Below are 27,240 nucleotides of genomic sequence, written 5' to 3' on the forward strand. Positions count from 1 at the left end.
ATATACAACTATGTACCAGGGGGCTTTGGGGAGAAAAAGGAAAAAAATTTTTAAAAAGAATCTTAAAAAAAATATATACTATCATCAAGCAACGAAGCTGATCATTATCAAAGTCATTAATAACCTGACAGTCATTTATAGAGTGTCTACTAGGTACTGAGGGCACATGCATGAGGTGTGCATGCTCTGCCTCAGGAGCTCTCACACCAGTGGTGACGGTCAGGAGGGGAGGAAGATGCTAAACACGGATATAATGGTCTTCAGCTGTCTAATCCAAGAAAGCCCACTTTTGAAGAGCAAGTTATCGCCTATCAAAATACAGAGAAGCATATTCTAAATTTAATTGCTTTTAACTTTGAAACACATGGCAAAAATATTTACATGCTAGGTAATGACAAAAGAGAGGCATCAGTCAATTTGGCTGCATTAATAGCTAATTATTAGTTAAGAAACATTGTGCTAAGCAGCATGCAACTGATAAGACGTGTGGAGCGAACAGCTGTGTGGAAGAGGGCCCACAGCAAGAAAACCGTCACTGACCCAACAATCTCTCCTCCCTGAAGGAGATAAAGGCGGCGGCTGACCATTAACATTTCTATTAATATGCAGTGTGAAGGGAAAGACAGGTTGTTTATTTGAATTGTTAGGAAGCTCCACTAGTCTGGCAAATTGTTTCTTTTCATGTCAGCCCTGGGCGGAAACAAGATTCTCCTGGGGAAACATCTTTATGTGTCAAATGCTATACTGCTTAAGTAAAATAAAGATGAGTAACTCTAAACCAGGACAGGAGAAGGGTAATCGTTAATTTAATTTTTTTAAATTTAGACTTGAAGTAAACTTTTAAAGTTCTTTTTTAAAGAAACAACAAAAGCCTACATAGAAATTTTGAATAGAAGATCTTAATAGTCATGGAGAATATAGCCTCTAATGGTGGGATATTTAGACAACATATGTAAATAAGCAGACAAAAACTTATGAAATATTTCACAAATTGGTCATTCTCTTCAGTTCATTAACTCATTTTGAACTTGCCAAGAAAACTGAGAAGGCTCTCCAATCATCTCCTATAATTGATTGGATAATTCCTTCCACATGCATTTCTTGACTAAATATTAAACATTCCAGTCTGAGGTTGTCTAGTGAAATGATCTTACATAAAAGGCACATCAATGAAATGGTAAACACTGCACCCAAATTCATTTAAAAAAAAATAAGTGACAGGCTAGATTTAAATAGGAGCTTCTTCAGCAAGAATATTTTCTTCCATCAGATGATTTCTTAAAGTTGAGATATCTTTGGAACTAAAAAGCTTTTCGTTCCTTTAAACTTCCCTGTATCCTCCACGACCACCTGACTGGCTAGCGATGCCAGTGCCCTGGCTGTATTTCCACAGCACTTTTGAAGCCACCCAGCAGTCAGTCGCTTTTCTCAAAACAGGCCCCAGAATTGTTCCGCTTCTTCCTCTTTGTGTACATGCTTTTCTCTCCTGGAGTGTTCTCTTCTCCACTACTGCATAATCAATCCTTCAAGGATTGATTCCCTCCTCCATGCAGCTTTGTCTGGTTCTCCTAGTAGAAAACGACTTTTCTTTCTCATAAGCCTGACCTACTCCATGGGGATCAAACAAGGGAAACTGTAGGCTAGGGAAATGGAGCTACTGCGAAAATAAGACTCTCTCTAGATTAGACATCAAGTTGAAACAAGATATAACGAAAAGCTGATTACATGATAAAAAGAAAGTATTTTAGAAATAAATTTTGGAAAGACGTTTTATTAAGCACTCTCTCTCAACGTTAGGTCAAACTCTAATTGTCACAATATTAACATATATACTGCTATAATACCAGAACACACAAAACGCTCTGGTACTCATTGCAAAGGCCAAGAGCTATTCCTCTTCTGAAAAAACATTAACTGAACAAAACAATAATCCAACAGGATCTTCTTCAGAAGTATGAACTCACAGCAATAACAACACATACTGGAAATGAACTATTAAAGCTTTTCTGTTCATAATTTTTTAAATAAATAAATAAACTTTCCTAGAACATTAAGACCATTCGCGTATACCCTTAATAGGAACTACTACAACACTCCCTGAACTGAATCTCTCCCTTCAATCCAACCTGCCCACACAGGCCAGACCAATCTTTTCAAATGCTGCTTTGCATATATCAATTCCTCTCCCCAAAAAAACCCTCAAAGGCTTTTCATTGTCTACAGTATAAAAGCCTAATTCCACGGCCTGGCATTTAGGATCATTCACAAACTAGCCCACACTTGCTTTCCCAGATCACATCGTACCACTCCCCATCCCTATCCCAGACTCCAACCACCAGGAACTCTAGCCAGAGGAACCACAGATTCTAACTGGCCACATACTCCAGCTTGCTTGAGACAAACCCAGTTTACGCCTGTTGCTCTGGAATATTAATAGCATCACCCCTTTCAAAAGAGTCCTGGTTAGGGCAATAAATTATATGGTGACCCTATTTGCAGTAGACCCTTAGCAACTGAAAGTAACCGTAACAAGCTCTTCACAAATTCTAAATTATTAATAAGCATATAATGTCCTTCCATATCATACACAGTAAAATGAAAAATGTAATGAGAGTGAATCGATAAGAACAAAGATAACCAAGACGTGAGTGCTAAATCAATCACTAGCCTCACTCACTGACTTAAACACTAGGCTCTTAGCAAGGGAATAAAACAGTAACTCACAAAAATTACTACATGACCCTTCAAGCGTCACTCACAAACGGTCCAAATCCGGTAAGTTACAAATCCACGAATGCAGACAGCCTACAGCAGCTGCAATTCCTAAAATGTGTCTGTTTATTCTCCTGCCTCCATACTTTGCTCACGCAGTTTCCTCTGCTCAGAGCAGCTAGGAAAACCTATCTAGTTTCCAAGACCCAATTCAAAAGTTGTCTTTTCTACGAAGCCTTTCCTGATGGTCCCAGACAACAACGATTCATTTCTCTCTCCTCAGAAGCCCCAGAGCACTTCGGTAGGGTGTTAACACATGATCTGCACACAGGTTATCTGTGCTACCCTAGCTCAAGCAGGAGACTCTGAGTACCTTGAAAGGAGAGCCTGTGCCTTATTCAAGTTGTATCCCACAGATTACTTACTACAGTACCCTATTTGTATACAATAAACACTCAAATCTGTACTAAGTGAAAGAATAGAGTATGTTAATACACTAACAATTCAGAGGGAGAGCACTGGAGGTGAGAAATGGGGGAACAGCCAACAAATATTTTTAACATGTTTGAGGAAAATAAGGCTATCGAATAGGAATGAAGTCTATATTAAAACTTGTTTTGAATTATGTAATGGTGAAAAGCACCCACTAGGTGATAATTCCTGACTCCCATTTAGCGGGAATCTCAGAAGTGATCTTCACACCCACTGCAGCAACCCCTCTGCCTCACCGTCCAAGAGCCGTCCTGAGCCCCTAGTCACACCTTCTTCTGGGTCCCCCAGCTGTTCTCCGACGTGATTTCCAGATGCTTCAGCACACAGAATACCCTCCTTTAGGAACAGCCATGCTACAGTAGTGGATGGAGATCCAGCACTTCTTGCACTGTCCTATTTTAAGGTCGTTAAAGCAGTCACGAAAAGAGCTGGAGACTCTCAGGAGCAGAAGCTAAGGAAGGATCAGGCAGAAGAGGTTACCGAATATTACATCTGTTGGCAAGATTTAGAGGCACAAAAGCAGTTGCTAGGCTTTGCTTTAAGCGTTTTATTACAACAGCTTAGTAAACTGAGTTTAGAAAACGATATTTCCAGTGAGTTTGCTTGTTTTAAAGTGCAATACCTTGAAACCTTGCTGTTCAAATAGTGGTCCCTGAACCAGCAGCATTGGCATCACCTGGGAGCTTGTGAGAAACGCAGAATATGAGGCCCCTGCCTGGACCTACTGAACCAGAATCTCCATTTTGCTAAGATCCCCAAGGCATTCCTATGTGCATTAAAGTTTAAGCAGCACTGCCTCAGAGAACAAAGCTTTTGACTCTACAGACAAGCATGGAATTCATTTTAAACTTTCTACAATGTTTCTGGTCCTCAAATATGAACACAAGAACAAGTAAGACTCATTTGTGAGAATTCTGTATTGACATGCAAATTACTGATTTTAGAAAATGTGGAATCCATAAGCTCATTAGATATTTGCATAGATGTTAATTTTTAAAAGTATACTGCCTTCTGCCTGAAAGGATATTTCTGCATGAAAATTATTACCATAAAATAGAAGCTTCCACGGAGGATGTTTCCCTCCCTGTGGCATTACTATTCTCCATTGGCATTACACCTGCTAGGCATTCTGCAGTAATAGCTTAGAGGATTTTTGCTAAATTGGTTCATTTATCCACCTTTCTGTTGGGAGATTCTCAAAGCCCTTTACAAGCTATGTCTCTCCTACAGCAAGAAATAAGCACTGTCCCGAGCAACAGCTCCCTTCTACTTCTAACCCAGGCGGACAACTCAGCCTCCCACCTCAAGTCCCAGTGCCACTGGACCCAGGCTGCTTCTCCTCCCTGGGGCCCCTGCTCTCACTCTCAGTTTTGCATTAAGCTGGCAGGCAACAGAAACGAAGAGGTTTGCAGTTGGCTGCAAGGAGTTAGGAGATATGAAAGGTCCCAGGAGGAAAGAAGCTGAGGCTGACAGGCACTGTATGAGCCTTGAAGCTGAGTATCAATCAAGGCACATCTCGCTGTTAGTATTCCCAGAAGCATTACAATGAACTAGAAGTTCAAAGACAGGGGAAAATAGGACTAAGCGTAGAATAACACGGGAAGCTATTTAATCCTTAAATTGCTCAGGGACAAAACATTCCTATAACATCAGTGCAACCCATTTTGGACAAGTCAGACCAATCTGCTTTTATAAAGAAACACTAGAACAATTATAATTCTTCATTAAATAACTCAATTATGATGGGGTAGACATTTGGGAAAAAAATTCTATGCAAAAAAAATAATTCATGTACAGATAATATAATCCTTAAACTCAAATTCTGCGAGTAAAAACAAATAGAGAAAAAAAAGCTGTTCCAACTCATACTTTTTCTTGCATATTAGTTATTTGATCCTGCATGGATTTCCACTAAAATTGATGTCATCTGTGTTTTGTTCTTCACTGTATTCTAAAAATGGGATGAACTAACTCACTTCGAATAGACCATGTACTTCTCCGACCTTCAGAGAAGGATGCTCTTGTTATAAAATGCTTTTCAGAACTGGAAATGAGCTTCTCAACGTGTAGACAGGATTTTTTTCTTAAAATCACCACAACACTACTCCTCTGAAACCCAAACTTCTATCAATGGTAGTACTAACAAAGCATGGGAATTGGGAGAAAATTCAAGATAAGAACTGTTTTCTTCTTTTTCTGTACACACTCTGGAACCCAGGGGGAGCGGTTATGGGCAGGGGGTTGTGGGTGGGAGAATGAGACAATGTCCCATCCATCGCTGTCTCCCAATTACTACCTAGCACTGCATCTTGTAAGTAACTGTCCAGAACAAATACTTGCACACATATGCCAAGAGAAAATTATGACTGCTGTCCTTGTGCCACACTGTAATTCCTGCCCAGGATGCCTGATGAAAGTAAGTTCCCCTAAGAGAGTCTACATACAAGCTGGTACATACATTCTTTTGTGAGATCACTCATTCGTTCCTCAAATAATTCACTGAGTCATCTAGTACATGCTAGGCACTGTACTAGGCACTGGGGAAGGGGTGTGAATAATATCATATTGATGTTTATATTACATCTAGCAAGATCATCAAACAATTTCATTTTCACATTAAAAAAGAGAGAGAGAAGATCCTCTCTCCCAAGCATTTTCATCCATAATTCCTGCAAAGTCATTACCTCTTCTCAAAAGAAGATAACTGCTGGGCCTTGAACAACAAAACTTACATAGTATGTTATATTCCCTTTTTGCCAAGGCTTTCAAGAGGCTTTGAGCTAATCTTAACGTGGAACAACTGCACTGACACCGTTATTGAACAATCTTCACACACTAAAGGTGGGACAACCAGATATGAATGCTTCTTGATAGGATGCAATAGGAAACAGAAAGCACGACTTGTGAAGAATTCTTAAAACTCAAAAAACTGAACTTGACCTCACCCTAATCAAGCCCAAGCACTAGTGTAGAGGAAACAATAGATATAGAGAAACATGAAATGACACCACGAGGATGCAAGCTGCCACGTCAAAATACAGGAAATTTTATAAGAAAAATGACAGCCTATCTTCATTTGGACAACCCCTAGAAGTGGATGCTGAGACAAGTAGCCAAGTACAAGCAGTTCATTTGGGAGAAAAAGGAAGTACCCATAGAGAAATAGGAAGTAGAATGGAAAGACAGTCAATATACAACATAATATAGTGAACTAAATATCAATGTTTTCACTTAACTTTTTAAAAAAAATTTCAAGGTTTATACCAAATACACGCACATCCCCTAAATTACATAATTTAAATTCTTTAACTCTCTTATTTACCAGCTTCTGCTGGTGGCATATGCATTTCTACACCACACAATGTGAAGGAAGTATCTCCTACATATGTCAAAGAATGCCTTTATTTCACCACTAAACATGTAACCCAGACTGGGTTTTTTCTGATGAGTCAACAGCCTTCAATGAAAGACTGTCTTCAGAGAAACCTTTCACATTCACTTAGTTCTAAAATGACTCTTAGGCTTTCTAGTTTCTTATTCCCGAGTACTACATTCTAGGGTAAAAATATTTTTATTATCAAATCCAAGAATGATTCCATTAGGGGTCAGCCCCATGGCTGAGTGGTTAAGTTCATGTGCTCTGCTTCAGCAGCCCAGGGTTTCGCTGGTTCAGATCCTGGGCACGGACCTACACACCGCTCATCAAGCTATGCTGAGGCAGCACCCGACATAGCACAACTAGGAGGATCTACAGCTAGAATATAGAACCACATACTGGGGAGCTTTGGGGGGAAGAAGAAGAAGAAGAAAAGAATGATTCCATTAGTATATAGGTCTAATGTATTAATCCATTGCTTACTTTAAAAATCTGTATCTTCATAATTGTACTGTCACTTCTAACCACATCAATTCTAAATGTCAATCAAAAGTAGTCCTTGAAAGACCATACACTTGCTAAGATACCTATCCTAATTAAATAATCATTAGAAGAAAGAATCTTTAATGCTACCCCATATACCACATACTGGAGCAAAGGCAATACAATGGAGAAAAGACCTTTTCAATAATGGTGCTGTAACAACTGGACATCCACATGCAAAAAAAAAACTGAATCTAGACACAGATCTTACACCCTTCCCAAAATTAATTCAAAAGGAACCAGAGACCTAAACGTAAAACACAAAACCATAAAACTAGAGAGAAAAACTAGATGACCTTGGGTTTTTAGATACACCAAAGGCATGATTCATGAAAGAATTCATAAGCGGGACTTCATTAAAATTAAAAGTTTTTGCTCTGCAAAAGACACTGTCAAGAGAATAAGATGACAAGTCACAGACTGGGAGAAAATATTTACAAAAGACTTATCTGATAAAGGACCATTATCCAAAATATAAAAAGAACTCTTAAAACTCAACAATAAGAAAACAAACAACCTGATTTAAAAATGGGCCAAAGACCCTGACACCTCACCAAAGACATACAGACAGCAAATAAGCATACGAAATGATGCTCCACATATATATCATCAGAGAAATGTAAATTAAAATGATGAGATACCACCACACCCCTAAAATCTGGAAGACTGACAATACCAAATGCTGGCAAGGATGTTGAGCAACAGAAACTCTCATCGCTGGTGAGAACACAAAACAGTACAGCCACTTTGGAAGACACTTTGGCTGTTTCTTACAAAACTAAACATACTCTTGCCATACAATCCAGCAGTCATGCTCTTAGATATCTACTCAAAGAAAGTGGACTCATGTCCACAGAAAAACCTGAACACAGATGTTTATAGCAGCTTTATTCACAATTGAAGTAACCAAGATATCCTTCAGTAGGTGAGCAGATTAACTGTGGCATGCCCAGACAATGGAGTATTATTCAGCGCTAAGAAGAAATAAGCTATTAAGCCATGAAAAGATATCAAGGAACCTTAAATGCATATTACTAAGTGAAAGAAACCAGTCTGAAAAGGCTATTTACTGTTTGTTTCCAACCATGACACTGTATGAGGAACAAGGCAAGAAAAGGCAAAACTATGGAGGCAGTGAAAAGATCAGTGGCTAGAGTTGAGAGGAGAGAGATGGATGAATCAACAGAGGACAGAGGATTTTTAGGGCAATGAAACTACTTTGTATGCTACTATAATGGTAGATACATGTCATTATACCTTTGTCCAAACCCATGGAATTTACAACACCAAGAGTGATTCCTAATGTAAACTATGGACTCTGGGTGATGATGATGTGTCAACGTAGGTTCATCAACTCTAAAAAATGTACCACTCTGGTGGGGGATGTTGGTAATGGGGGAGGCTATGCATGTGGTGAGGCAGGGAGTACATAGGAACTCTCTGTACCTTCTGCTCAATACCGCTGTGACCCTAAAATTGCTCTAAAACAAAGTCTCTTAAAAAAAAATTAATCATTCCTTATTTCACTATTAGTGCAAATAAACTTATTTTCCTAAATACCTTTAATGCAACAAAAGTATTTAATTCACTACTTTTATTATTTTCTAATCTAAAGAATAACTTTGAGATGTACAGACATGCACAAAAATAGCTTTTCTCTCTCCCTACAGATCTATGTAAATATAGATTTGGAGTTAAAAAGGACCATAGAGGCTGTAGCAGATTGAACAGAGTTCCTCCAAAATTCATGCCGCCCAGAACTTCAGAATGTGACGTTATTTGGAAATAGGGTACCTGCAGATGTAATCAGTTACCGATCTCGAGATGAAATCATCCTGGTAGGGTGGGCCCTAAATCCAACAACTGGTGTCCTTACAAGAAGAGGAGAAGACACAGAAAAACACAGAGGAGATGACATAAAGATGGCGGTAGAGATTGGAGTAATGTGTCTATAAGCCAAGGAACTAGAGGAGCCACTAGAAGCTGGAAGAGGCAAAGGGGTCTCCCCTAGAACCTCCAGAGGGACAGTGCCCCTGCCAGCATCTTGATTTCAGACTTTTGATTTCCAAAACTGTGAGCAAATAAATTTGTTTTAAGCCATCAAGTTTGTGTTAATTTATCAAGACAACCCTAGGAAACTAACACAGAGGCAAAATCACATTAGTTCACATTTAAGAACTGAGTACATGGACCAGGAGAAGTTATGACCATTCGTACATGTATTTGGCAAAGAAAATATACCACAGGCAAGAAGTCTTGATCATTATAGTCCTTTCGTGTGATAATGATGTTGCATCTGCAAAACCAAAGATGTTACAAAATAATGAAAAAGTTACTGCACTATGGGAATGTCTTTCTTCTTGCTTTATTTTATTTTACTTATGCCAAGGAGTTATAGATTTTATACTGTTTTATTCATTTGTTTCCTTAATACCTGGTACGGTGCTTGGCATATAGTAGAGACTCCACAGTATCTGCTAAATAAACAAACAGACTGAACCAAAAAACTTTAAAGTTCTGCCATTTTTAGACATTCTACAATTCTATGAGAACACAAAAGTCCACCTACTTAAAGCTGGGAGAGCCCATGAATGACATTTATTTTGCATTAAAATAGAAGGCATTTTCTGAAACCTTGGCTTGGGGACTAGAAGTCAAATTACGACAGCGAAAGGATCACTTTTAAATAGAAAAAACATATAATTTATTGTGCAGCAATAATTCTGGAGAACTCTCACCCTCAGAAAGTCTTAAGAAAAATACTTGGCCTGCCTTAGGACAAACTAGTAAGTAAAAAAGTGACAAATCAATTCACAATCAAATTAAGTGAGTGAATACAAAAAAATACCTTCACCATTGGATTCAATTGAAAAAGGAAGAAAAAAGCAAGTCTCAGTCAGCTGAAGTTCACATCCTCTATTCTTGTGGGGATGAGCATAATTTTTCTACTTATCCGTAGGTGAAATGAATGCAGCAGTTCCAATGAACCATTTGTTTTTAGTAATTCAAAACAATAAATTTTCAGATAAAGAGTCTATGTAGGCTGGACATCTTATCAATGGAACTCTCTCAGTAAAATAAATGATCAAATGTGAAGGCCAGAAAAATGTTTTATAATTTCGAATTCTGTTTTCAACATCATGAGATATAAAGAGAGCATTCAAAAATAGGACTATAAACTATACAGATTACTCAGCTATAAATTACCAGTATTATTGTTTAACGTCTTATCATTACCCTAGTCAATCCCTCAATTCCCACCAGCCTCTCTGGCCTTTACTCTATTACGTCAAAATAGTAGTTCTTTAGAATTACAAAGCTGAAGGGAGTCCTAGCTTACCCAATCGTATAATACTCCTCTCCCCTCCCACCTCGTGCAGGACTCTCCTTGACAGCATCCCTGGCAGAATGGCCATTTAGCCTCCAATCGAGCACCTGCTACGACAGAGCGCTTAGAGCACAAACAAGCTGCCATAAAGGAGCACCACTAGAAAGCTTTAACTTCCCGGGCTGCACACCCCCTCATCTTTCCCTTCTCCTACACGTCATCACAATTCTGTCAGGTACAGCTCACCAAGAACATAGCCACCTACTCTTCCACAGCTCCTGGCAGTCCTCAGATGAGAACCTATGGGGATGGAAGCACTGAACCAGGTAGGGCCTGAAGGGAATTCAACAGCACATTCCGTCCTTCAAGAGCTTCTGGGCCACGCATGAAAAGTTAGCACACAAGATACATGATGCAAGAGCTGTAAGGCTTGCAGAAAGTATACTAGAAAAATTTGGAGGGAGGGCAGAAAAAAGGCAGAGAGCACTGTATCAGTTAGATGAGCAGAGTAGTTTCTATGGACGAAGTAAGTAAGCAGCAAAGCCTGCTATGGAAGTTCATGCAGTGCAGTACTGGAAGATGAAGTTGGAAGGTTATGTTGGGGCCAGATTGTTAAGAAAAAGACCAAGTTGTTAGGATAGTGAGTATAACACCCTTGAAATCCAGACAGAGGGGTTGACATCTGCAGTAGCAGAAAATAAGACGCCATGGGAGACTGCTCAGTAAGAGAGGAGCACAATGATTTTCAAGACTTCCAGAAGATTGGTGGTCCATACTTTATGACAAAGACTGGGAGAGGTAAGACTATACAGCTAAGAGAGTGAAACAGTAATACAGGGAAGAAAATAAGGGCTGGACTGGGGTGGGGGAGATTTGGGGAAACTTTCAAAAAAAAGACAAACAGGTCACGACGACAAACTAAAGGGTTGAAAAGTTCAGTGAGCCAAAGCTGTAAACCCAGGTGACTGATGGATGAAAGGAGAGTGAGACTACTTAAGAGAAAGAATTTCTGTGCAATCGCTCACCTACTTAAATTTGACTAGGTATATGCCTTGCCCAGTCAATGAGAAAGCAGCCAACAGAAGATGAAGTGCCTTCTACCAACCAGCATGAAGAGTTTGGAAATTGTATTCGACTACTTTTCATACCCAGGACTAAAGCATCAAGAAAGTAACTCAGCCCAAGGCACTAACCAAAGCACTAACAGACTCCCAAGCTACTCTAGTCTTTAGAGAGGCAAGAGTTAAAGCTAAGAGTTCAAATGACTGGATGACAAGATGCAATGGGAAGGGAGCAAAGAAGCTTTTAGACAGTTCATTAGAAAATATTCACATTTACCTCCTCGCTGTCTTCTGTCACTTAAGTGTAGGCCTCTTCCCTTTCCCCAATCAGTAAGGGGGAGAGGGGACAGAGAGAGGAACAGAAAGAGAAACAGAAGAAACTACCGAAGCATAAAAGAAGCAGGGACAACATTATTTCAAGAAGAAATGGGGTAGTTAACAGTACGAAATGCTCTAAGAGTTATGAGCAGAAGACTTCCCAAGGGGTAGTATAATTCACAATTAGGAGGCTACTGGGACCCAGGGAACACACCACAATCTTCATTTTTAAGAAGTTAAATCATGTTTGGTAGTCTCTGGTAAGGCGGATACCAACTCCTCTATTTACAAACTTTCAATCCACAAACCTAAAAGGTTTCATGGATGCAAATCAATCAAAACCACAGAGACTCTGCCTGCCACCAACAGACAAAATTAGCCGTCCCCTGTATGTGTCATTCTGGACTTATGAAATAGGGCATTAACGAACATCAGTTCAGAACCTAAACATAAAAAGAAATACTTCTTTATATTGTTTAATGTAATTTCTAGTAAAAAAAAAAAAAATGGTGAAACCAAAACACACATTTGGCTTGTTTGAATGGTATTGGCTTTAATTACCTTAAAAAACTTACTAATATGAATTACCCCAGTCCTGACAATGGGTTAATCAACTGATAATAATACGAGTGTCCTGTATTTGTCTTAGAAGAAAATATACCCTGTAGACAACCTTGTTCCTTCCTTAAACTAAAAACTATTTATATAACCTGAATAAAAGTGCATTTTAAGCCATTAAGAAAATATCTTCTGGGGCCGGCCCCATGGCCGAGTGGTTAGGTTCACACACTCCACTTCGGTGGCCAGGGGTTTCGCCAGTTTGGATCCTGGGGGCGGACATGGCACCACTCATCAGGCCATGCTGAGGCGGCATCCCACATGCCACAACTAGAAGGACCCACAACTAAAAATATACAACTCTGTACCGGGGGCCTTTGGGGAGAAAATGTAAAAATAAAATCTTTTAAAAAAAAAAAAAGAAAATATCTTCTATCCTATCTTTATACTTGGAAATATTTATTAACTTAGTACTTCAAAGTAATATCCCAAAGGACTCTTGGAAAGTCATCTCATGTGGAAATACAGACAAGCTTTCTGCTAATTTCCTCAAATACCACAATCCACTTTGCATTAGACGTAACAGCTAAAGATGCTGGGGCAGTTAGTATTACTGTACAAATCAGTATTCCCCGAAGAAAGGAAGCTCAGAAAGGCTCTCACTAAGGCCTCGACACAAGAGCCCTACATATAATTAATTACTTCCGTCATATCTAGCCAGGTGGTTTCTCTTGCCTCATGAGTCAAATGAGAAAGAAAAGACTAAAAATCTGATCATTTTGCTACAGAATATTGGCTACTTTTCACAATTAAAAGGTATTTCTTGAGGGTTCATCTTATTATTCACCTTAAACCACTCTTTTGTTCGAGATAATAATCAGTGTATATCAAGGAAATCTTTATAACCTAGTGTTGTGGACTGGAAAACGCAATTTACTCCCCTTATCTCACGAAGAACCCATCTTCCCAATGGGAGGGATTTGTAGATGTATAAATGAGATGAGAAAAGCAAGACCATATGTTGAGCTTTTCTCGATCCAAGTTGAAATACCCATCATAAATTATCTTAATGCCAATAGGTTCTCACCCAATACCTTCATCATAGCATCTAAATTCAAAAAGATTTGTTATATTCTCAGTTTTCATCAAATCTAAACAGATTTAGCTTAATGGCCAAAATTTACTAAAAGTAGTAGATATTATACACGCTTATGTGTAAATAACTTTACACTGCACTGAAGCAATACTGAAGGGATATCTATGGTATATATAAGTTAGGCTTATAGGCACAAATGAAACTGTATAACCAGCAATTTGAAATCTTCCACACTTGCACAAACTGCATTTTTATTTTTGCAACTTTTCAGTGACCAAAAATCTGCTGTAATAATCTTCTCTTCCATTAGTAAATTCAACTAGACAAAGATTACATATTTCTAAAGAATCATCATCATTTTCCAAATACCTAGTCAATTACAACAGGCAGAGATATATTTTTTGAATGACTTTGAGTGTACAACCTAATAGAAATCATGCCTATGCAGACTAAATAATACCTTTCAAACAGCAGAGCATAAAGCATGTTTCCCCACTTCCATTTATACCACTTACAGGAATTTATTTGCTTTTTTATTAAAAGCAGAAATGCATATCAAGATAGATTTTTATTTCTATCAATCATAGTACATTTCTCACTATTTTGATAAGACTATGTCATAACTTACCAAGGAAGAGACAAGTTGATAAGCAGTTTAAGAAACCACTAATATTTAGAATTAGACCTTTAAAATAAAAAGCCTCCTCCACTTACTCTTTTCAGAGGGTCACAAAGGTAGTAGAAGCAGAGAAAGACGGCCAGCATAAGTGCTATCCTCCTCCACGGTACTTCCCACATTTCACAACGACGACTCCTTCCCTTTGACAAGCTTTCCTTCTCCAGTCGTTACCATAGAGAACAGAAATACCTCCTATATGCCAGACATGATGCAAAGGACTTTATATACATTATATCTTAAGCTTGCAACTTTGTGAAATAATTATCCCCACTTTTTTTTTTTTTAAAGATTGGCACCTGAGCTAACAACTGTTGCCAATTTTTTTTTCCTGCTTTTTCTCCCTAAATCCCCCCAGTACATAGTTGCATATTTTAGTTGTCGGTCCTTCTAGTTGTGGCATGCGGGATGCCGCCTCAGCATGGCCTGATGAGTACTGCTGTGTCCACGCCCAGCATCTGAACCACTGAAACCCTGGGCTGCTGAAGCGGAGCGCGCAAACTTAACCACTCAGCCACGGGGCCGGCCCCTATCCCCACTTTGAAGATAGAAAATTTAAGGGTCAGAGAGGTAAGGAGATTTGCTTAATATGACACAGCTACAAAGAGGGAGAGCTGGGAATGAACTAGACTTTCCAGCTTCAAAAGCACTCTACCTTCTAACATTGTCAGTTATCCCAGAAATCCAGACCCTATAACTACTTACATAATGCATCACCTCTTCCTGAAAGGGATGTACATTCCATACCTAGGCTTCTGGGGAAAGAATCCAAGCAACAAACACATGTTTGAACCACAAAGAAATATTTCAATGTAACAACTTATACTTACTGTTTATAAACACATACATCATCATAGTAACTCTGAAGCTGAAGCAGGAATTAAATATCCCTATTTTATAAATGAGGAAAATGAAACTTTGCAGTATATGGCACATAGTAAATGTAACTATTCATTAAATGATTAAGACTCAACTAGGCTAAGTGACTTGTCCAAACCAGTGGCAGAACAGGGTCCAAACCCAGGTCTCCTTTAATTCTAAAACCAATGGCCTGTACAGCAAAATACAACTCTTTCCATAAACTAATTTCATCATTATATACTGAGTTTAAGTATAAAACTAAGTACAGTTATAAAACAGAGCTGAGCAGATAACTTATTCACTTGACAGTTACATTTTAAAGCTGTTTTGGTTAGTATAATAATGACAGTGCAATTATCAGCATCATAAGACCAGTGGGCTAGAAGCTAATCATGCCAGCTCACTACTTTAGTGCACACAATTTTAATACCACTGGATGGACAATTTGAGCTACAAAAAAAGGAAATGTACTCAATCATTCATTCATTCACTGATTTCCTCATCTAAACAGCATTTGGTAAGCACCTACTATGTGGCAGAAACCAGAAAAGTTTAAGTGCCTACAATGTACCATGGACACATTTGCAAACAGTCTCATTTTGTCTTCCCAGAACTCTGCAGAAGAGGTCTTTATCCATTTGACAGGTGAGAAAACAGAAGCTCAGAAAGGTTAAAAAACTTTTTCAAGTTAAGCGGTCAGGCTAGGTGTCATATCCAAGTTATGTGAGTACAAGTACTGTACACATGTGGGCATCTTTTCCTTCTGTATTCCCAGGTGGCCAGTGCTCTACCACTCTACACCAAGATCAAATAAGAACAGAAGCCCAACCCTACCTTGTTCAAAACATACATGTCATTTTGTTAAAAGTACTTTCAAACATGCAGAGAGAAAAACTGGAAGGCTATGCATTAAAATGTTATCCGTGGTTGGGGTATGCATCTTTCTTCAGTATGCTTTTCTGTACCATGAAAGTATACTGGTTTTAGGAATCAACAAATATGTCAAGAAATCTTTTAACGTTTTAAGTTGTTACAACTCCAAGTTGTGACCCACTCTGTCACACATGGAGAACATTTTTAATTTAGCATACTGGGGGCACATTGGGGTAAACAGTCAAGGCTACTCCCTGCAGAGGCAATTGGGCCAGGGCTGAGATCATCAATATTACCAGCAAACCTTTTAGGAAGTTCTACCTTAATGGGTCAGATCAGCAATTTTTAAAAAATAAAATGAAGCACAGAAAAGAAAAAGAAAATAGCAGCAAACGACGTACATAGTAAGCACAGTTTTGCAAAATGTGTTTTAGCTACATGACTTAATCTTCTAATACGCTGCACCTTATTCACAATATAATCACCACAGTGCCCTCCTTGCTGCTCCTTGAGTATGCCTGGGACAGTCCCACATCAGGGACTTTGCACTGGCTAACGCCCCTGCCTGGAAGGCTCTTCCCCCAAGAAATCCAAGTGACTAACCCCCTCATCTACTCCAAGGCTTGCCTTCTCGGCGATGCTTACAAACTACAAGTCGCCTGTGCATTCCTGGTCCTCCCGATCCAAGCTCTACTTTTTCTTTTTTTCATACACTTAACAAAATTATTATTGAGCACTTAATCTGTATAAGGTACAGTACTAGAAACTAAGATCTAAGAGTAAGAATTTTTTTTTTATCACTTTTTGTTCCACAAAATCACAGTAGAAGCATGCGAATAACACCACCTCCAATGAATCAGACAGGATACTTGTCTCATTCCTCAGAAGTTAACAGGCAAGATAACAAAGGTGAAAAGCAGAGGATCCAAGATTTGAGCCCAACTCTCTGACTCCTAAACTAAATGTTCTTCTAAAAGTTTTCTCTTTCGTTGATACACTTTCAAGTTATCAGTACGGGAAAAATACTTCACATTACTTGTGGAAGATACTTGAAGACCAGAGTATAGGCACAATTAAATAATAAACTGGACATCTTCTGAAACAAATAAAGTAGAACATACTTTAATATGCAGCACAGTTTTTATAGTTCTAAAGCAAAATTAGGATCTCTGAAACTGTTCATTCAAAGATTAAACAAAGAACCAAGTATTCTGCAACACTGTGGTACTTTTTATTAATTGTGAACTGATTACAAGACTTCCTATGAGAATTAGTATCCATTCTTATAGAAAAACTTGGCGCTATCTAGAAAGCTTGAGGAAAGAGTCAGTTTGAGTAGCTGTTTTCTAAGAAATTATTTTGACTATAAAAAAAAAAGTAGCTCTTTACTCTTAGCTCTTTCAGAATGTGAAGTCATTACAGAAGCATGAGCTTGTCACCAGCTAACCGAGATTTCCCTGCAATTAGGCCAGAACCACAGTAACAAAAGTCAAAGGAATTGAGAATATCCACATTTCTTCTCTCGGAATAACGCTACATGACACTTACCCTTGAAACTGTTCTTATACTCAAAGAGAGAGACTTCAACGCTGTCAGTCATTTTTTAAAAGTTGGCATTTCTCCCTACATTTTCCAAAACTTCAAATACAACAAAACAGCTAAACAGCAGGCATGTAAACATCAGAGTATCTTGTTCAAAGGACCAGAAATATTAATTCTGTTTAATATTTTATTTTATAGACTTATTCATGATCTCTACTCATCACTAAATCATATTTCCCACACATTTTGGAGTTGGCTCAATTTCTTAGAAAAATGTTTTAAATATTAAATATTAGTCTGTCTTTATGAACTCATATAACTCCGAGCCATTTTAAAGTAGGCAGAAAGAGACGCACGTTAACTTGTGGGTTTCTCAAATCAGAAGATGAAGCTCCTGGCAAGGGTATCCTTCTGATACCTGGGGCAAACAAAACTCATCAACAGGCCACCTTTTTACAGGTAATTTTACTAACTAAAATGCAGGTACGGTCTTATTCAATAAAATTTCCTCTGAAGTATCATTTCTAAAGATGTAGCCCTCAAAAGGGATTTTACCACAAACTGCAGGCCCTCAAATCCCAAAGTCACAGTCGCATTCTGTTAGAATGTCCACTAGACTCTGACCAGTCCACTCAACCCTACTCAATTTCCAGTTGAAAAACTACGGCCCCAAGAAGGAAAGTGACTTGCCCTAAGTAACCTCGTGAACTAAAGGGAGAATCAGTACTAACACTCACACTCTTACTTTCTAATTTTAACCAGCACTCTCCGGGGCCTCCCTAAATTTGCTATAAGGCAACCAAAAGCCACATCTGTGCTCGCTGATAAGATTACTGACATCTTCCACATTATTGCCGTCCTTTGGACAGGCAGGATATATGTTCCTCGCAAGCTTTGAAACACTATTTGAGGCATTTTACTCATCCTTTACTTCACCTTTGTCTTGGTTTCTGAGACAGCAAGGGCAAAGCTCTAGACCAGCACTATCCAATGGCACTTTCTGCGACAATGGAAATGCTCCATAATCTGCCTTCAGTACAGTAGCCACTGGCCACATGTGACTACTGAGCACTTGAAATGTGGCTACGGTGACTGAGGGATGGAATTTTACATTTTATTTAACTTTAATGAGTTTAAATTTACAGCACAACTCTAGACAACTATAATTTCAGTCATTACAGCTGCATGTGATCCACTCGTGGTTCTTATATCCCTTCCCGCCTACTGAACGGAGCAAAACGCTAATGGCAGAAGCCCTTAGAAATAAAGAGTTCTAATTCCTTTCTTCCGGGGGTGAAAATTTCTCTGATTCCTAAAGACCTTTTTCTAGAATCTCTTAAATCCAATTACCAAAGGTCCCACTACTAGACCGTGATAATCTTGAGGAAGAAATGGAAAAGAGTACCGGCACTCTACTATTCACCCAAGTTTTCTTTAGCTCAAACACTACCAGAGTGGTTTTCCGAGATGATTTCTTCTTTCTTTTTCATTGCTTTTCTCTGTTATATTAGTAACATCCCGGTCTACAAATTCAGATGACTAAAAATTAGATACATTAAAATATAATGCTCAAGGTTCTCCATACTGAGAAAATCACAGGGCTGGAGGACTCATAGAGATCTTTATCACAATATCGCCAAGACAATCAAAGCATTGGAATTTGATTTCAATCTTTACAAGGGCAGAACCAAGACCTGAAATCCCTGGAGTTACATAAGAGACTTCTCCAAAGCGGAATTTTTCCTCCCCTCTTGAACGGAGTCATTGGAATGCTGGTAAGAATCCACTAAAGACCATGATTTTCTTTTGGCTAAGGTAATAATGAGCTGTTCTAATGGAAACTGGTCAAAGGGTTTGCCAGCTTCATTAGGGCCAGTTCTGACATCTGGCCACGACACCAAGACAGACAGCAAGACTTCTTAAAAAAAACAAAACCAAAAAGACAGGTATTCCATTCATGTACAAGATTTATTAAGTTATTGAAAGGCACAACCCTTTTTACTCCTTCCAATCAGGACTGAAAATTAACCTGTCAATTTAACCCTTCAAGGCCCTACTCTTTCCTTCAAGAAGACTTCTCTGTTTCTCCCACGGAGAATTTTCCTTCAGACATCTACAGCTGTACTTCTCATACTGGAATGGGCACATATGAATCATCTGGGTGCACTGCTAAAGTGCAGATTCGGATTCAGCAGGCCTGACGTGAGGACGCTGGAAGAAGCTCCCAGGTGATGCCCATGCCTAGACTCGCAGCCACACTTCTGTGTAGCAAGATCCAGAACCCACTTTGACAAACACCATAAGGGCACATATCACTTTCCTTTTGGAATTCTAATTATTTACATACACATCTTCCCCCCACACTGAATTATAAATTTCTTGGAAGCATGATATACCTCTCAATTATCTTTTTCTCTTCCACAGCAGATAGTAAACAGGCATTCAGATGACAGGAGGAAAGGAAAGAATACTACCAATGAAATAAAGCTCCTGCAGCCTGGGCCCTAAGTAGCTCCTTTCTGTGGAATCAAAGGGAAGCTAAAGATCAGGAAATCTTGTGAAAAGTCAAACTGTTTTAATCACTTACTTGGTCAGATGAAACAGAGCACGGCAATAGTCAATATCAGAGAAGTTGTGACCAAAGCATGCTGTTGCTTACACTGGATAACAGGGGAGGAGGCACCAACGTGCAACTTGTTGAAAAGCTGGCAGATATTTTTAGGAAATACCCAATCAAATAATAAGGCTATTAATTAGGGGAGTTAGAGGAATACCTTTTTTGAAAAACAAGATTTACACCAAGAATCACTGAATCATCGAATCCAATGTGCTTTCCTTACACTCTAAAAAATTTAGTTCCGTGATTCATCCAAGGTTAGGTTGTTAAGTAAACGGAAGAAGTGGAACTTGTACACAGATGTCCTGACATCTCGTCCAATATCCTTTGCACTATGCTACCTCTAGGATGGACACTAGACAAACAGACAAAGGAATAACGCTTTCCATTGTTCTTAAACTGTGTCTTGTGAGTACACCTACTCTGAACTAGGGGAGGAAGTACGAGTAAACAATTTTTTGAAAGGGGGACAAATAACATGAACACATACATACATATACACACAAAGAAATATAAATTGTCAAAAAATATGAAAAATAGTCAACTTTGGTTGTAATCAAAGAAATGTAAATTTAAATCAGATACTATTTTTGGCCTACTAAATTGGTGCATATTACAAAAACATCCACAGTTGATTAGAGTGTGAGGAAGTGGGCATACTCATACACTGTTGGTAGGAATACACATTGGTACAACTTTTCAGTAGGGCAATTTGATACAATGTATCAGAAATCCTAAATAATGAACATACCATATGACCCAAGAAATATAATTCTAGAAATGTAACCTGAGGATATTTGGAGATTTGCAGTGAACACCATTATATGTGTATCTTTTGTACTTTTTTGAATAATTGTGAAAAACTAGAAATAGCCAATAACCTAAATGTCAACAAAAGATGAGGTAAATGATAGAGCATCTAAAGGCTGAGCTACTCTAAAGCTATTAAAAATCATGGTGTACAGTAGAGGAAAGGTTTTCAACAACTGTGGCAATCAGACATCTTCTCCAAGCCTTTTACAAGTTTTAACTCATCAGAAATATTACTGAATTCAGATAGAGTAGTATATTCCAGTGCCTCTCAATCTGGCTGCATGGTGGAATCGGCTAAGGAGACAAAAGGTTAAGAACTCCATGTAAAAGAATGCAAATAGCCTTTACACCTAAAAAAGCTCAATCACACTCACATTAAAAGAGAATCAAATTAAAATGCACTGAGATACCATTTTTCACCCATCAGAACGACAAACACCCAGTCATTTGCCATCATATCTTGTTAGCAAGGATATAGGGAAACTCCATTACATTGTTGGTGAGCACTCAAAATGGCAAACTCCTGTGGAGAGGAATTTCGCACTATCTAGCAACATCTACAAAGTTACAAACACATCTACCCTTTGCCTTTGCAACTTCAATTACAGGAATCTATCTCAAAGATACACTAGCAAAAATATGTATGCGTAAGCTAATTTTTGCAGAACTATTTGTTACAGCAAAAGAATAGTAACAATAGTGGATGGGTACATCTACCCAGTGGAGCAATAAGCAGTTTACAAGAAATAAGGAATATTTTCTATCCTGATCTCTAGGATATACTTTTAAGTTAAAAAAAAATAAAAGGCAGAGAAAAGTATAAATAATATGCTACAGTATCAAAGAGGAAAGAGAAACAAGTATACATATACAGAAATACAAGTAAATTGCTCACATTTTCTTTTAAAAAGGACTGAAAATTTTTTTTAAAAAGGTTTCTTATATTTAGAGGAAGATAAGAGAGTAGCAGAGACAGGGATAGAAGCTAGACTTCTCTAAATATAGTTTGCTTTATAGACTGGCTTTGGAAGTAGTAAATTTTACATAATTATAAACTAGAAGATAAATTTTTAAAACCTAAAAATTGAAAGCTAAATGAAACAAATGAACCTAACTATATATGGGGAGTTGGCGGTTAAGACTGCATAAATTTAATTACAAATTTATAGGAAACACAAGGAACAGAGAAACGTAAAACCACACCACCCGGATACAATCAGCAACATCCAGAATTCGGGAAATTCTAAAAGACAGAACACCCAGTTTCCTCAACAATAAATTACAAGGAAAAGAAAAAACAAGATGGAGAGAGAACCTACAGATTTAAAGTTTTATATGAGACACACGAACCAACTGGGATGTATGGACCTTATACGGCTCCTGCTTTGAACATTCAATTTGTTTAAAAAAATTTTTTTGAAACAGGAAAATCTGAACATTGACTAGATTATTTGATGATATAAAGGAATTTGTTAATTTTTCTAGATGTGATAATGGTATTCTGATTTTTATTTTGTTCTTTTACTCTTATCTTTTAGAGCAATATACTAAAGAAAAGACAAATCACCTGGGAAATTTTCTTTTTTATACCAGTGTTGAGGTCCCATAGATATAACTAGTGTGGCATGGGGCCCAGACATCATTTCATTAAAACTGCCCCAGTTGATTCTAATGAGCAACCAGGTTTTATAAACCACTGATCTGGAGCAAGTCATATCAATAGGATAAATACTTCACCTAGTGATGAATGGAACTACATGTCTCGAAAAGTACTCTTCTTGATGACTGGAATCTGTATTTATTGCTGGCATTAACGGCTAAAACTGACATCTCTGAATTCTACTGTACTTATTTTTAAGGTATACAGATTGTAATTAAATAAATATTTACTTAGCGCTCTGATTTATTCAGCTTCCTAACCTAAGCAAACTTTTCTTGGCTTCCTATACATATTGAATGAACCAGGAACACAATGGCAAAGCCTTCACGTCCAGGCACAATGCAACTAGGGCCAGTAACAACTTATGACCTATAAACATAACCAAGAGATTAACAAGAAACATCTTCAATAAAGCAACTGGAGTGGAGTGTTATAAATCTCTGCAACACAGAAGAGGTTACTTAGGATATATCAGACAACTTCATTCCAATTTAGTCTTATTTCTCTTATCTCACCTTTTCAAAGCCCTTATATACAACCAATACAGGAAGAACTAAGAAATAATTAATTTAAGGGGGAAATGATCCCTTTCAATCCTGAATAAACTCATCTCAGACAGAAAGATAAGCAGAAAAGGGCTAATTAATGAGTAACTGATTCTTTGATTAGAGTGACAAATGAACTTAACTTGTCCTAAGAGCTGCCACGTAATGACTGTCACATAGTGAAATGAAAAGATGACGCCATGATACGTCTGGCCAGGTGATTTTCTCTGATTCAAGCAGCTCTCCTTAAAAACACACACAACTGGGAAGCAACTTCCCCACCGGGATTTTATCTACATGGGGCTTTAGCAGAGAAACATTGCTGTCTTCAGCATTCAAATCATCCACAAAATATGATAAATTGTTACGGGGGCACAGATTACATAAAGTTCAGAACTCAAGTTGTAATCACACATCTAATGGATCAACCCAAACCCTAAGAGAAACAATATATACAGTGAGGTAAATCAAAGGTATCATGAGGATTAAGGCCTCATTGCATTTGCCAGGTGACTCAAATTTCTCTTCTGATTTATCCAAAATCAATGCATCTCGACTACCTCACTTTGTCCAAGACACGTTGCAAATTCAGTGGAGTTCAAAAATAATTTAAAGGCGATGGGAGTGTTTCCTAAAGCAAGCCTGAAATAAAAGAACTCGTTCTCTAAGACTGTGAGTTTGAAGCTATCACGTTGAGCTTGTGTGTTTTATTTACCCATCCCAGAAAGGCTTTTTAGGCATAGAGTGATACGTTCCAAAGTGTTTTCGAGATCAGAGAAACGAAAACTACCCGCCGAGAGAAGTTGAGGCTTATATGTTTCGGCTCTTATCTTATAAACACCAGTTAAGTCTAAACAGATCTAGTTCTTTAGGGCTGAGGTGTAGTTTGCCTGAAAAAAAATTGTTGTAGTAAAAGAACATGGCTTTTTTGAGCAGGCCATTTAAGGAAAAAATGATGACCTCAGCTATGTGGGAACTTGGATATTCAATGGCTGTACGTGAGACGGAATAAACTTGAAGTCTTAGAGGCGAAGTCGGAGGGAGGAGGAAGAAAGTACATTAGGGAAGATAAAGGATATATTTTTAGACAGGTGGGATACTGAGTAAGCAGGTTCCATCACTACGACAGAATTACCAGTTAGATAAGCAACTCGAATTTCGAATAGACAGATGCTTTATAAATATTTGCTAACTACTATGATTATTAAAAGTGCTTTGATAAACACTATGTTCAAACTGAAACTAGCTTGACTTGTAATTCTGGTTTACTGAACCTTTTCTTGGGCTTTATTTTCCAGTCCATTAATCTTTACAGGTATCCTCTAAAATGTCTACTAAATTTCTATTTCTCTACATTTACTGAGAGCTAAATATACAAAACGTTAACTAAATTTTAGAATTATTAGGAAAAAAATCCTTCTTTATTCTTAACAAGATTTGTAGGTTTTCTATAAAACGCCAAGTTATTTCAAAAGAAATTCTTTCTCCTTCTTAAACTTAGCTCTAACACCAAACATATCATTCCAGAAAAGTACATCTGATGTAGTCTTCCTATGTTGTATTTCAACTTTTCTTTCCGATGTCTTACAACTTTTCGTATTTTTTGGTAACCTATAAGTAATTTCTGGCAGACAACTCATAATTTAGGCCATTTTATGGATAAGGAAAAGATTAGTATCTAGTATCCTTACAGAGAGAGTGGTCTCTAATAACAATGAGTATTATTCTAGTACTTCTTAGAAAGAAAAGAGAACTACAGTGTATAATGAAATTACCAAGAAATAGCTCTATACAAAATATTTTCCTCTATACAGAAGTCACTGATTGCTGTATAATTATAAGTGGCAATAAGATAACTTATCATTTAATGTTACCATGTATATATACAGCTTTTAGTTCTCAAAAGTACTTTGACATCCCCTTTAGTTTTTTATGGTGCTTTTCCTCTGAAAAAGTTCAAGTACTGTATATGGTTTTCAAACATGACTTGCAAATCACAGAGAAAAGAGAGAGCCGAGAAGCGAAGAGGCAGAGACAGGAAGAAAAACTATTTCCAACACAAATATTAAAAATTTAACGTGGTGTGGTGGAATAAACCCTACAAGTCAAGATACGAACTTCAAGTCCGTGTTCTGCCAGTAACCAGCCAGACGACTTCTTGTGAGTCACTTATGTTTCTTAAATTGTCAAGAAAGTGATTTTGACTTAATGTTCATCTTAAATGTGGCTTCTAAAAAAACTATTACAATCAAAGTATTTTCCAATATTCTATTATAATAGCTCAATTAAACGGACGTCATTTTGCCATACAGGGTTAGTCCTTCACTTCTGTCTCAATGTGATCTGCAGTCTGGATTACTAAGGTTGCACACTCAAGACGTGCTTGGGAGGAAGAGGCACTGAGAAAAGATCCCTTTACAAGATGAGATGGAGCTGAGCAGATGAAGAGTTAAGGAATGAGCGCACACGTATGCAGGAGGCCTGATCATCCTCAAATCAGAAGGACTGAAGAACAACTCTGCTTAAATTCCAGGGTTAGGGGGTTGTAATAAGATTTGAGAGAGGCCTTGAGCCAAGGCCTTCAGCTAATCACCGCCTCAACCCTTCAAACCTTTATTCCCCCAGTGGACACCAAATCGGTCTCCAGTTCCGGGTTCCTAACCAATCGCATCAAGCCACAACAGAGGGCTCTGCCAACCCGGGCACCGTTTCAGGGCTCTGGCGCGCTCCACACGACCCCAGCACCTGTCGGCCTCACACTATTCCCAAAAGGAGGGGGTGGGAGGCAACGGGTCTATGCCCCGTCCTTTTCGAGCCAGGCTACCAAAGGGTCGTGAGCCCTCGAGACCGAAACCACCTCGGCACGCCGGGGGAGGGGAAACTCCTCGCCGAGACCTTCCCCTGTATCCTTGCCCCAGGGCTAATACTCCTGGGTGCAGGTCCCAACCTCCGAACGTGGTGCCTCGGGCCTCGGGGACCCCGGGCCTGGGAAGTGGACAGACGGAGGCCGAGAGAGAAGGCAACAGGGGAGGGTGCGCTCCTCGCCACCGGAGGAAAAGAGAGGGAAGCAGGGGGAGGGTCAGCTGTGTTCCCCTTCGGCGAGGGCGGGAGGCCGTCTGTGCGTCTGTCGCAGGGTCTGTCATGCCTTCACTCACTCACCAGGAGCAGCAGGGAGCATCTGAGGTCGGGTAAGGATAGGAAGACGGCAGGATTCATGGTAACGCTGGGTCCGCGGCAGGGACAGGCCTTGGCGGCTGGGACTGGGCTGGGTCGGGTTGGGTTAGGAAAGGGCTGGGCTCCGGGAGCCGGCGGCAGCGGAGGATCCTCCCAGCAGCGGCACCTCGTCCTCCCGACCCGGAGCTCCAGCGGCGAACACCCGGACAACTTCCAGAGAGGCCTCGCACACCCTCACTTCCGGGTCCTGCCCACCTAGGAGCACATCGGGAAATGTAGTCTTGCACCACTCTCACCGAGCTCGTCATCGGGCATCCAAAACTCCGTTCCCATCAGGCTGTCGGCCCAGGTCCACCGAGTCCTCTGCGCGCGGGGCCCAGTGGGATAGAAAGGGTCGAGGGCAGGGGTACCCTGTGTTTCAGAGGATGGGAACTACAATTCCCAGAAGGCTGTGCGGTAGAGACCCTCGGGCGGCCTTCCGAGGCGTTCCGCTAGTTTCAGCGCGGTGGGGGCTGTTCCAGCCGGATGTAGTGTCCTGGCCTGGCGGGAGGGGCGGCCCAGTGAGGGTCGTGCCTCCTGGAGCCGCCCCCGGGACGTGAGTCCTGGAGGAGGCGAGGGTGAGTAGGAGGGGGCCTGTGTGGGGAGGCTCTGATCGATCTGTGCTGCCTTGGCCTCTGCCTCCGACCCAGGGCCCTGCTGGCCCGGGCTGCGGCCTGACCTCCATCACTGGCCTCCTCGCCTGCTGCCTCTTCTATCTGCGCTAATTCCTGCAGTATAAAGTCGGAGCCACGTCTCAGGGCCTCAGTTGAATGAGTCAATGCCTTATCCCTAATTGTCTCTGGGGTCGTGTAAGGAGTAGGTAAGGGAGAGGATGGGAAAGCACGTTGTAAACTGAAAAGCTCAGTGCGGGAGTGGTCGTACTAATGCTTGGATCGCTCCTACGGCATAATTACGAAATTCGTTAGCCAAGCGATTGAAGATCTTAACCTGGCCCC

The 27,240-nt window shown here is 39.4% G+C and overlaps 2 protein-coding genes across 11 annotated transcripts in view; one reads left to right on the plus strand and one right to left on the minus strand.

The window, feature by feature from the left end:
* The window catches only part of ERP44 (endoplasmic reticulum protein 44), a 76,362-nt gene extending 49,697 nt beyond the window's left edge, over positions 1-26,665 (minus strand). For 2 of the 8 annotated variants that reach the window (XM_070595275.1, XM_070595274.1), the window contains exon 1: positions 14,199-14,625. In XM_070595275.1, coding sequence (XP_070451376.1) covers positions 14,199-14,282 — 84 coding nt within the window. In that variant the 5' untranslated portion in view covers positions 14,283-14,625. Of the gene's footprint in view, positions 1-10,463; positions 10,614-11,789; positions 11,846-14,198; positions 14,626-26,230 lie in introns of those variants that run through there. The other 6 variants (XM_070595273.1, XM_070595272.1, XM_008518003.2 and 3 more) reach the window with 5 other exon arrangements.
* A 7-nt stretch (positions 26,666-26,672) lies between these two features.
* The window catches only part of INVS (inversin), a 223,785-nt gene continuing 223,217 nt past the window's right edge, over positions 26,673-27,240 (plus strand). The window contains exon 1 of one of the 3 annotated variants that reach the window (XM_008518004.2): positions 26,673-26,862. The gene's annotated coding sequence lies outside the window, so the exon portion shown is untranslated. The remainder of the gene's footprint in view (positions 26,863-27,240) is intronic. The other 2 variants (XM_070595259.1, XM_070595260.1) reach the window with 2 other exon arrangements.

The sequence above is a fragment of the Equus przewalskii genome, chromosome 26 (genome assembly GCF_037783145.1).
Source record: "Equus przewalskii isolate Varuska chromosome 26, EquPr2, whole genome shotgun sequence".
NCBI lineage: Eukaryota > Metazoa > Chordata > Mammalia > Perissodactyla > Equidae > Equus > Equus przewalskii.